The sequence below is a fragment of the Chanos chanos genome, chromosome 16, assembly GCF_902362185.1.
Source record: "Chanos chanos chromosome 16, fChaCha1.1, whole genome shotgun sequence".
In the NCBI taxonomy this organism is placed as follows: domain Eukaryota; kingdom Metazoa; phylum Chordata; class Actinopteri; order Gonorynchiformes; family Chanidae; genus Chanos; species Chanos chanos.
In genome coordinates this window covers 18374505-18386080 of record NC_044510.1, presented here as the reverse complement: position 1 = coordinate 18386080, position 11576 = coordinate 18374505, and the positions used below count along the sequence as shown (strand labels likewise).

The window sequence follows — 11576 nt, the reverse complement described above, 5'->3', positions numbered from 1 at the left end:
TGGGACAGTCTACCTTATACTTAACTGTCTATGGTATGGGACAGTCTACCTTATACTTAACTGTCTATGGTATGGGACAGTCTACTTTATACTTAACTGTCTATGGTATGGGACAGTCTACCTTATACTTAACTGTCTATGGTATGGGACAGTCTACCTTATACTTAACTGTCTATGGTATGGGACAGTCTACCTTATATTTAACTGTCTATGGTGTGGGACAGTCTACCTTATACATAACTGTCTATGGTATGGGACAGTCTACCTTATACTTAACTGTCTATGACAGTGATTCCCAGCTCCAGTCCTGGGGACCTACTGTCCTGCATGTCTTTGTTGTTATCACAGTTAATTGAGCTGATCAGGGGCTTGATGACTAATTGATCAGTGGAATCAGGTGTGTCAGTCCTGAGTTAAAACAAAGACATGCAGGACAGTGGGTCCCCAGGACTGGAGCTGGGAATCACTGGTCTATGGTAAACGACAGTATAGCTTATACCTAACCGTCTACAGTATAAGACAGTATAGCTTATACCTAACCGTCTACAGTATAAGACAGTATAGCTTATACCTAACCGTCTACAGTATAAGACAGTATAGCTTATACCTAACCGTCTACAGTATAAGAGTATATCTTATACCTAACCGTCTACAGTATAAGACAGTATAGCTTATACCTAACCGTCTACAGTATAAGACAGTATAGCTTATACCTAACCGTCTAGGGTAAACGACAGTATAGCTTATACCTAACCGTCTACAGTATAAGACAGTATAGCTTATACCTAACCGTCTACAGTATAAGACAGTATAGCTTATACCTAACCGTCTACAGTATAAGACAGTATAGCTTATACCTAACCATCTACAGTATAAGACAGTATAGCCTATACCTAACCGTCTACAGTATAAGACAGTATAGCTTATACCTAACCGTCTACAGTATAAGACAGTATAGCCTATACCTAACCGTCTACAGTATAAGACAGTATAGCTTATACCTAACCGTCTACAGTATAAGACAGTATAGCTTATACCTAACCATCTACAGTATAAGACAGTATAGCCTATACCTAACCGTCTACAGTATAAGACAGTATAGCTTATACCTAACCGTCTACAGTATAAGACAGTATAGCTTATACCTAACCGTCTACAGTATAAGACAGTATAGCTTATACCTAACCGTCTAAGGTAAACGACAGTATAGCTTATACCTAACCGTCTACAGTATAAGACAGTTTAGCTTATACCTAACCATCTACAGTATAAGACAGTATAGCTTATACCTAACCGTCTACAGTATAAGACAAGCCTCCAACTGAGGGTTTAAAATGATTTGTGAAGGGGAGTTAAGTTAAAGACAAACGTATCAGTATCACTGAGGGTTGAGGCTGAAGACAAGGTTTAGTTTGGAGATGAGGCTTAGATTGGTACCTTTGGTAATGGCAGCAGTAAGGGTGGTCTTGCCATGGTCCACATGTCCGATGGTGCCAATGTTGACATGTGGTTTATCACGAGTATAAACCTTCTTAGCTTCAGCAGCAAAACCCCGCCTGCTGAGGGGCACAGCACACTGAAACAGAGAATGAACAGAGATAAAGAGAGAGAGGCCATTAGCATCCTTGGATTTGACTGGAGAGAGTACATGACGGCAGAAAAGCCTGGGCTTGGCTTCATATAGCCCCAGTGTTGTAACATTATTGTGTTAAAACTGGGCAGTCACAGCCTGTGAACTATATCACATCCCTAGAGCACAGTATCTATGGAGCTGTCACAGAGGAAGAGCACAGTATCTATAGAGCTATCACAGAGGAAGAGCACAGTATCTATGGAGCTGTCACAGAGGAAGAGCACAGTATCTATGGAGCTGTCACAGAGGAAGAGCACAGTATCTATGGAGCTGTCACAGAGGAAGAGCACAGTATCTATAGAGCTGTCACAGAGGAAGAGCACAGTATCTATGGAGCTGTCACAGAGGAAGAGCACAATATCTATAGAGCTATCACAGAGGAATAAAACAGTATCTATGGAGCTGTCACAGAGGAAGAGCACAATATCTATAGAGCTATCACAGAGGAAGAGCACAGTATCTATGGAGCTGTCACAGAGGAAGAGCACAGTATCTATGGAGCTGTCAGAGGAAGAGCACAGTATCTATAGAGCTGTCACAGAGGAAGAGCACAGTATCTATGGAGCTGTCACAGAGGAAGAGCACAGTATCTATAGAGCTGTCACAGAGGAAGAGCACAGTATCTATGGAGCTGTCACAGAGGAAGAGCACAGTATCTATAGAGCTGTCACAGAGGAAGAGCACAGTATCTATGGAGCTGTCACAGAGGAAGAGCACAGTATCTATGGAGCTGTCACAGAGGAAGAGCACAGTATCTATGGAGCTGTCAGAGGAAGAGCACAGTATCTATAGAGCTGTCACAGAGGAAGAGCACAGTATCTATAGAGCTGTCACGGAGGAATAGCACAGTATCTATAGAGCTATCACGGAGGAACAGCTCAGTGGTGGAAAGATATGAAGGAGGCTCCTACTTCTTCAGTGTGTTTAATTCAGAGTGAAGCCAAGTGTGTTAAAGAACAGAAATCCATCTCTGACACTCACCAGCCTGTAGGAGCTATGCAGCAAACTCGGCGATGACAGCTGAAGAGCTTTAAAGAGAGAAAGAGAGAGACAGAGAGAGAGAGCGAAAGAGAGACAGAGAGAGAGAGAGAGGAGAAAGTGAAAAAAAGACCCTACACTGAAAATTTGCTGATTAATCTGTGCAACTCGATCTCAACTCTTGCACAGCATCAAAGTCAAAGTGCGTCATATAGACGGCTTAGTGAGTTTCAATTTTAAAATGTCGTTCGCTTATTTTCGTGTGTCGTTTATTAAAATGAGATAAGACATTACATAGATGTAGATTAAGGTGCATTTCCATCTCACAGGACGGAACTCCTCCGAAATGTGGAGGAGTGAAATATTTAACGTCTAACTTCTTAATTTACACTCTTAAACGATAAACACATTGAGCCATCTTATCATGTGACTGAACACCGTCAGCCCTCACTTAATTTCTGCGACATATTTACTGATTTAATTGGCATATTAGGCAGGAGAAGCTCGACTTTGGCATTAAACCGGGGGACGTGGGAAAACATGACCTTTCCCAGCATCTCCGCCAAAGCGATGTGAAACGGACAACAGTCCAGCACCTCTAAACAAAGCTCTCCGCAACATTTACTCCTGCACACACGCACACACTCTGGTGCAGTGAGGGCGTTTATAAAGCACATTACCGAGGGAAATGGGGTTTCTAACTTACCGGACAGGCACGCACGGAGCCCCACGAGCGCAGCCATTTTGGACACTGTTAGACAAGCTCAATTGACCCATGGGAAGTCATACTACGTCATTAGCAAGCGACTTTACGTCACTAAGATGACCGTAAAACAGCAATATTCGTTCGTGAAAATCCTTCTTCATTAAGTCTGTGTGGTATACATATATGTCTGTGAAGAAGAAATACGATATATATTCACCATATTTGCATTTGTAATGATACAACGCACTTTATTATATTGACTTTAAGTTAACAGTCGCTGTTGTGTCTGCGGATGTCGTAATTTGGTAAATTCGTGACCGTTTGTTGAAAAGTTAAGGATGGTTTATTATATATACTGTTAAAATGTTTCTTGCTTTTCTGAATGTAAGAGATCTTAATCTGTATATTTAATAATGACATTTTGGTGCGTGAGTTGTGGGGGAAACACGCAAATTAATATAGGTTTATCCTGGATGTATGATTTGGTCCTCTTTGTTACGTATATTACGGCACGATATGTCATTTTACGGGGACTGCGCGTGTCAGGGTGAATTTTCCCAGTGAAGTCTGGAATATTCCGGAGAAATCGACAAACTTTTAAACTGAGAGTATAAAGCGAGCCGAAACAGAAAGGAGAAAAATAGGAGAGACACATTTGCTGTTCAAAAACTTGTTTGAAGCCGGACGGAACGTAAAGAGGGTAAACGAGGTTTTCTGTTTATTTAAACGTCAACATGTTCGCGTCAATACTGTCATCACTAACGTTATACAGATTAAGACAGATGTAACAGCTCTAAAGAGCTTGTAACTGTTAACAGCTGTAGTAATGATAACAATCCAGAATCTTGTTCTAGACGGGGGTAATACTTCTGAATCGTGAGTTGGTGTATGGACAGGAGAGAATGGATTGCGTCTCAACTTGTAATAAAAGGATTTTAAGATGTCAAAATGACGACAGTGTTTTGAGGGATTCCACACAAAATTCAATTTATTTACATCATAATATCGCTATATATGCATATGTAATCAACCCACAATAATACTAATAGAATAAACAGTCTTTTTGTGTAAAGTACGGGATCTCTCTATATCTGTCTTTCTGTCTCATTTTCTCTGTGTCTCTCTTTCCACAGATGGGCGAGGACAGACGTCACCCCCGTGGCCTGGAGGGTGTGCTGAGGTTGGCAGTGGAGGCTGGTTCTGCGTCTGAGGGGCCAGGACTCCAGGAACCCATGTCAGATGAAGTAATTACAGAGTGTGCGCACGCGCGCGCGCATGTGTGTGTGTGTGTGTGTGTGTGTGTGTGTGTGTGTGTGTGTGTGTGTGTTCAGGTTTTGTGTATGTGGGACTGAAGGTAAAGCTGTTGTAAAAACAGAGCCCCTACACATCCTCTCTGACCCTAACTCTGACCCTGACCCTGACCTCTCTCGCTCTCTCTCTCTCCCAACCCTGACCCTGACCTCTCTCTCTCCCTCTCACTCTCTCTCCCTCTCCCTGACCCTGACCCTAACCCTGACCTCTCTCCCTCTCTCCCTCTCTCTCTCTCTCCCTCTCCTTCTCCCTCTCCCTGACCCTGACCTCTCACTCTCTCTCTCCCAACCCTGACCCTAACCCTGACCTCTCTCTCTCTCTCTCTCTCTCTCTCCCTCTCTCTCTCCCTCTCTCCCTCTCTCCCTCTCTCTCTCCCTAACCCTGACCTCTCTCCCTGACACTAACCCTAACCCTGACCTCTCTCTCTCCCTCTCCCTCTCCCTGACCCTAACCCTAACCCTGACCTCTCCCTCTCCCTCTCTCTCTCTCTCTCCCTAACCCTGACCTCTCTCCCTGACCCTAACCCTAACCCTGACCCTGACCTCTCTCCCTGACCCTAACCCTGACCTCTCTCTCTCTCTCTCTCTTTCTCTCTCTCCCAACCCTGACCCTAACCCTGACCTCTCTCCCTGACCCTAACCCTGACCTCTCTCTCTCTCTCTCTCTCTCTCTCTCTCTCTCCCTCTCCCAACCCTAACCCTGACCCTGACCTCTCTCCCTGACCCTAACCCTGACCTCTCTCTCTCTCTCTCTCCCTCTCCCAACCCTAACCCTGACCCTGACCTCTCTCCCTCCCTCCAGAGGAGGGCGTTCTTGCAGGCGGCGCTGGCGGAGGTGTGTAAAGGGCAGATGGATGAGGTGGAGCAGATGAAAGAGTGTCTGGCCGTACTGATGAAGGATAGAGAGAGTGAGGAAGAGGAAGACGAGGAAGATGGAAAAGAGGCTGCACTAGAGCTGCTGTCTGACCTCTGTGAAAACCTGGATAATGCCAGAGGTGTGTGTGTGTCTGTCTGTGTGTCTCTGTCTGTGTGTGTGCGTGTGTGTGTGTGTAACGGTGTGTGTGTGCATGTGTGTGTGTGTGTGTGTAATGGGGTGTGGGTGTGTGTGTGTGTGTGTAATGGGGTGTGTGTGTGTGTGTGTGTGTGTGTGTATAACGGTGTGTGTGAGTGTGTGTGTGTAACTGTGTGTGTGTAACGGGGGGTGTGTGTGTATGTGTGTGTAACGGTGTGTGTGTGTGTGTGTGTGTGTGTGTGTGTAACGGTGTGTGTGTGTGCGTGCGTGTGTGTGTGCGTGTGTGTGTGTAACTGTGTGTGCGTGTGTGTGTGCGTGTGTGTGTGTAACTGTGTGTGCGTGTGTGTGTGCGTGTGTAACGGGGGTGTGTGTGTGTGTGTGTGTGTGTAACGGTGTGTGTGTGTGTAACGGTGTGTGTGTGTGTGTAACGGTGTGTGTGTGTGTGTGGGTGTGTGTGTGTGTAACGGTGTGTGTGTGTGTGTGTGTGTGTGTAACTGTGTGTGTATGTGTGTAATGGGGTGTGTGTGTGTGTGTGTGTATAACAGTGTGTGTGTGTGTGTGTGTAACGGTGTGTGTGTGTGTGTATAACAGTGTGTGTGTGTGTAACGGTGTGTGTGTGTGTGTGTATAACAGTGTGTGTGTGTGTGTGTAACGGTGTGTGTGTAACGGTGTGTGTGTGTAACGGTGTGTGTGTGTAACGGTGTGTGTGTGTGTGTAACGGTGTGTGTGTGTGTGTGTGCGTGCGTGTGTGTGTGCGTGCGTGTGTGTGTGCGTGTGTGTGCGTGTGTGTGTGCGTGTGTGTGTGTAACGGGGTGTGTGTGTGTGTGTGTAACGGTGTGTGTGTGTGTGTGTGTGTGTGTGTGTGTGTGTGTGTGTGTGCGTGCGTGTGTGTAACTGTGTGTGCGTGTGTGTGTGCGTGTGTGTGTGTACCGGGGGTGTGTGTGTGTGTGGGGGTGTGTGTGTGTGTGTGTGTGTGTGTAACGGTGTGTGTGTGTGTGTGTGGGGGTGTGTGTGTGTGTGTGTGTGTGTGTAACGGGGTGTGTGTGTGTGTAACGGTGTGTGTGTGTGTGTGTGTGTAACGATGTGTGTGTGTGTGTGTAACTGTGTGTGTATGTGTGTAATGGGGTGTGTGTGTGTAAAGGTGTGTGTGTGTGTGTAACGGTGTGTGTGTGTGTGTGTGTGTGTGTATAACAGTGTGTGTGTGTGTGTGTAACGGTGTGTGTGTGTGTGTGTGTGTGTGTGTGTGTATAACAGTGTGTGTGTGTGTGTATAACAGTGTGTGTGTGTGTGTGTAACGGTGTGTGTGTGTGTGTGTATAACAGTGTGTGTGTGTGTATAACAGTGTGTGTGTGTGTGTGTAACGGTGTGTGTGTGTGTATAACAGTGTGTGTGCGTGTGTGTAACGGTGTGTGTGTGTGTGTGTGTGTATAACAGTGTGTGTGTGTGTGTGTAACGGTGTGTGTGTGTATAACGGTGTGTGTCTGTGTGTGTATAACAGTGTGTGTGTGTGTAACGGTGTGTGTGTGTGTGTGTGTAACAGTGTGTGTCTGTGTGTTTCAGACCTGATGAAGCTTGGTGGGCTGGAGCTTTGTGTATCTCGTTGTTTGTGCCATCCTGAAGCTGGCATGCGGTGGCGTGCCGCCCAGCTTATTGCCAGCTGTGCCCAGAATATGCCTGAAGTGCAGTGTCACTTACTGAACCAGGGGGCGCTACACACCCTCCTTCAGCTCACTGACAACGACACACACTCCACAGTCAGAGTCAAAGCCCTCTACGCTGTCTCCTGTAAGTCAGTTTTTGTGTATAGTGAGCTGTTTTAAATGTGTATATTTGATGTGTGTTATGCAGTGTTTGTGTGTGCATAGTGATTTGTTTTAAATGTGTATATTTGATATGTGTTATGCAGTGTTTGTGTGTATATAGTGAGTTGTGTTGCATGCATACAGTTGATTTGTGCCTTGTGATGTCAGCGGTCATTAAGTATAGCATGAGTTTTGTATGCGTTCCTGTTCGTGGTTCCTGTTCGTGACTCCTTTGTTGACTCTCTGTCTCCCTGTAAGGTTTGGTGCGCGAGCAGGAAGTGGGTTTGCGTGACTTCCTGTCTAAAGATGGTTTCTCTGTGTTGATGAGGGCAATCCAGTCAGACTGTGAAAAACTCCAGACGAAAGCAGCCTTCCTGCTGCTCAACCTTCTCACCAGTCACCCCGAACACAAAGGTCAGTCTGTGTGTACAAAACTCCTTTGGTTTAAAGCGATTTTGCCTCAGAATTAATCTCTGACACTCAACATGTGAATGCTACATATGTCAGCCTCTTTTAATGATGCATTTGGTCCAGTATCTCTCTCTCTGCGTATATTTGCCTTAATCTGACTTTATCTGTCTGTCTGCGTATATTTGCCTTAATCTGACTTTATCTGTCTCTCTGCGTATATTTGCCTTAATCTGACTTTATCTGTCTGTCTGCGTATATTTGCCTTAATCTGACTTTATCTGTCTCTCTGCGTATATTTGCCTTAATCTGACTATCTGTCTCTCTGCGTATATTTGCCTTAATCTGACTTTATCTGTCTCTCTGTGTATATTTGCCTTAATCTGACTTTATCTGTCTCTCTGTGTATATTTGCCTTAATCTGACTTTATCTGTCTCTCTGTGTATATTTGCCTTAATCTGACTTTATCTGTCTCTCTGCGGATATTTGCCTTAATCTGACTTTATCTGTCTCTCTGCGTATATTTGCCTTAATCTGACTTTATCTGTCTCTCTGTGTATATTTGCCTTAATCTGACTATCTGTCTCTCTGCGTATATTTGCCTTAATCTGACTTTATCTGTCTCTCTGTGTGTATTTGCCTTAATCTGACTTTATCTGTCTCTCTGCGTATATTTGCCTTAATCTGACTTTATCTGTCTCTCTGCGTATATTTGCTTTAATCTGACTTTGTCTATCTGTCTGCGTATATTTGCCTTAATCTGACTTTGTCTGTCTCTCTCTCTCAGACACCGTGCTGTCCATGGGGATGGTGGAGCAGTTGCTTTATCTGTCTGTCTGCGTATATTTGCTTTAATCTGACTTTGTCTGTCTCTCTCTCTCAGACACCGTGCTGTCCATGGGGATGGTGGAGCAGTTGGTCTCTGTTCTTCGTTCTCCTCACTCGTCTGTCCATGAACATGTGCTTGGCGCCCTCTGCTGGTTAGTGCAGCTCGCACAGTTTGCAGGCTTAGAAGAGTGTGTGTGTTTGTGTGTGTGTATGTGTGAGAGTGTGTGTGTGTGAGTGTATGTGTGTGAGAGTGTGTGTGTGTGTGTGTGTGTGTGAGTGTTTGTGTGTGTGAGTGTTTGTGTGTGTGTGTGTGTGTGTTTGTGTGTGTGTATGTGTGAGAGTGTGTGTGTGTGAGTGTTTGTGTGTGTATGTGTGTGAGTGTTTGTATGTGTGTGTGTGTGTGAGTGTGTGTGTGTGTGAGTGTGTGTGTGTGTGTGTGTGTGCATGTGAGTGTTTGTATGTGTGAGAGTGTGTGTGTGTGAGAGTGTGTGTGTGTGTGAGTGTTTGTGTGAGTGTGAGTGTGTGTATGTGTGGGTGTGCGTGTGGGTGTTTGTTTGTGTGAGTGTTTGTGTGTGTGTGTGTGTGTTTGTGTGTGTGTGTATGTCTTGCAGTTTTCTTCACATTTGTGAATACGCACACACGAGAGATGCACTTTGGATTTCATACTGCTGTGGTAATGATCTGTAATGATCTATAAGTCAGTGTGGAGTCCAGTCAGTGTGGAGTCCAGTCAGTGTGGAGTCCAGTCAGTGTGGGGTCCAGTCATGTGGGGTCCAGTCATGTGGAGTCCAGTCATGTGGAGTCCAGTCATGTGGAGTCCAGTCAGTGTGGAGTCCAGTCAGTGTGGAGTCCAGTCAGTGTGGAGTCCAGTCAGTGTGGTGTCCAACAATGTGTAGTAAATGAAATGACTAGTTAGTGAAATCAAAGTGCTATGTTGCAAACAGAATGGGCATTTTTCTCTTGTGCCCTAACCCTAACCCTAAATCTCTTGTGCCCATTCATGATGATATGAATCCATTTGAAGAAAAATAACAGCTGACGCACAGACACTTTTTTTTTCCCGAATAATAACGAGCATCTTCAGATAGAAGAGATATCTGATTCCATCACATTATTTGTGCCTCCCCCAATAACGTATTCGCATTTCGATACATCCCTAATAGATTCAGGACCTCGTAGTTCAAGGCCTTCGTTTCCCATGTTTATGTAGGAACAGTCTCTTTATACAGGCTAATCTTTATTTCATTTTAGTTTATACTACTGTGTGCATCGCTAAATTTCCATTGTCTGTATCTAATTGTGTCATATGAAGATACTGGATACCTAAATTTCCTTTGGGATCAATAAAGTATCTATCTGTCTATCTATCTAGTGTGTTTTTGAATCGAGTGAGACTGTTGGCTTTGTTGAATGTTGTGAAGTTTTTCTGAGGGCTCTATTTTTAGTGTGGTGTGAATGTCTCTGTAGTCTGGTGGAGGACAGTGCACAGGCTGTGAGCGATTGCAGAGCGCCCTCTCTTGGTCTGGAGGAACTGCTAAACCAGAGAATTCAGGAGCTGAGGGGCAGAGAGGAGAGCCAGGTACATTCCTCTGTTCATCACTCCCACCATGTCTGTGCTGTGTCCCACTGTGTCTCAGAATCTTTCTCCTGCTGTGTGTTTTTTAGACTTTTTCTTTTTAAGATCTTTCGCTCATTATTTTTGACAATGAATCAACATGAAGTTTCTATTCTGGAAACGGGCGTCTGACCTCTCTCCCTGTCTCTGTTTCTCTCCCTGTCTCTGTTTGTCTCTCCCTGTCTCTGTTTGTCTCTCCCTGTCTCTGTTTGTCTCCCTGTCTCTGACCTCTCTCCCTGTCTCTGTTTGTCTCTCCCTGTCTCTGTTTGTCTCTCCCTGTCTCTGTTTCTCTCCCTGTCTCTGTTTCTCTCCCTGTCTCTGTTTCTCTCTCCCTGTCTCTGTTTCTCTCCCTGTCTCTGTTTGTCTCTCCCTGTCTCTGTTTGTCTCTCCCTGTCTCTGTTTCTCTCTCCCTGTCTCTGTTTCTCTCCCTGTCTCTGTTTCTCTCCCTGTCTCTGTTTCTCTCCCTGTCTCTGTTTGTCTCTCCCTGTCTCTGTTTCTCTCCCTGTCTCTGTTTCTCTCTCTCCCTGTCTCTGTTTGTCTCTCCCTGTCTCTGTTTCTCTCCCTGTCTCTGTTTCTCTCCCTGTCTCTGACCTCTCTCCCTGTCTCTGACCTCTCTCCCTGTCTCTGTTTGTCTCTCCTTGTCTCTGTTTGTCTCTCCTTGTCTCTGTTTCTCTCCCTGTCTCTGTTTCTCTCCCTGTCTCTGTTTCTCTCCCTGTCTCTGTTTCTCTCTAGGAAGAGTTTGAGTTTTGTGAGCGTTTGCGTACGACGTGTTTCCGGCCTCATCATGTGGAAGACAATGGCATGGATCGCTGAGTCTCTGCTGATTGGCTGTCCTGCCGTGTAGTGACTGCTGACTGGCTGTCCTGCCGTGCAGTGCCTGCTGATTGGCTGTCCTGCCGTGCAGTGTCTGCTGATTGGCTGTCCTGCCGTGTAGTGACTGCTGACTGGCTGTCCTGCCGTGCAGTGCCTGCTGATTGGCTGTCCTGCTGTGCAGTGACAGGCCAGGCCCTGGACATTTTGACCATGTTGAGATTTTAATGTGTGTGTGTGAGAGAGAGCTTGGAGAGAAGGATATTAGACTCTGAATTGACTTTGCAGAGACACACTTGTATACAGATCAAAGTTCCTTTCTCTCTTTCTCTCTCTCACTCTCACACACACACAAACACACACTCACAGTTTGTATCAGTTACTCTTGTATTTTATTGTACTTTGCCAAGATATGTTCATGACCAGGACATTTCTTATGATAAACATGTAGAACTCTTCACACTGTCCCGGTA

The 11576-nt window shown here is 45.3% G+C and overlaps 2 protein-coding genes across 3 annotated transcripts in view; one reads left to right on the top strand and one right to left on the bottom strand.

Moving 5' to 3' along the window:
- tufm (Tu translation elongation factor, mitochondrial) overlaps positions 1–3375 on the bottom strand; it is a 15326-nt gene extending 11951 nt beyond the window's left edge. Inside the window, exons 1-3 of the mRNA XM_030793786.1 lie at positions 3318–3375; positions 2615–2661; positions 1438–1576 (exon numbers count right to left, since the gene is read on the bottom strand). Coding sequence (XP_030649646.1) covers positions 1438–1576; positions 2615–2661; positions 3318–3354 — 223 coding nt within the window. The 5' untranslated portion in view covers positions 3355–3375. The remainder of the gene's footprint in view (positions 1–1437; positions 1577–2614; positions 2662–3317) is intronic.
- Positions 3376–3864: 489 nt separating this feature from the next.
- Positions 3865–11557, top strand: hspbp1 (HSPA (heat shock 70kDa) binding protein, cytoplasmic cochaperone 1). 2 transcript variants are annotated; one of them, XM_030793873.1, is made up of 8 exons: positions 3865–4017; positions 4451–4561; positions 5430–5622; positions 7200–7424; positions 7700–7855; positions 8734–8830; positions 10146–10257; positions 11030–11557. In XM_030793873.1, the coding sequence occupies exons 2-8, from the start codon at positions 4451–4453 to the stop codon at positions 11135–11137; spliced, it is 1002 nt and encodes a 333-aa protein (XP_030649733.1). In that variant the 5' UTR covers positions 3865–4017; the 3' UTR covers positions 11138–11557. The 2 variants fall into 2 exon arrangements, with proteins under 2 accessions (XP_030649733.1, XP_030649734.1); XM_030793874.1 differs by having other exon boundaries at positions 11026–11553.
- The last annotated feature ends 19 nt before the right edge of the window (positions 11558–11576 follow it).

Bases quoted from the DNA above. Each gene is read 5' to 3' on its own strand.
- hspbp1 (XM_030793873.1), top strand. From the start codon at position 4,451: ATGGGCGAGGACAGACGTCACCCCCGTGGCCTGGAGGGTGTGCTGAGG. The intron at 5,623-7,199 runs GTGTGTGTGTGT...TGTGTGTTTCAG, and splicing joins AAACCTGGATAATGCCAGAG to ACCTGATGAAGCTTGGTGGG. The intron at 7,856-8,733 runs GTCAGTCTGTGT...TCTCTCTCTCAG, and splicing joins CAGTCACCCCGAACACAAAG to ACACCGTGCTGTCCATGGGG.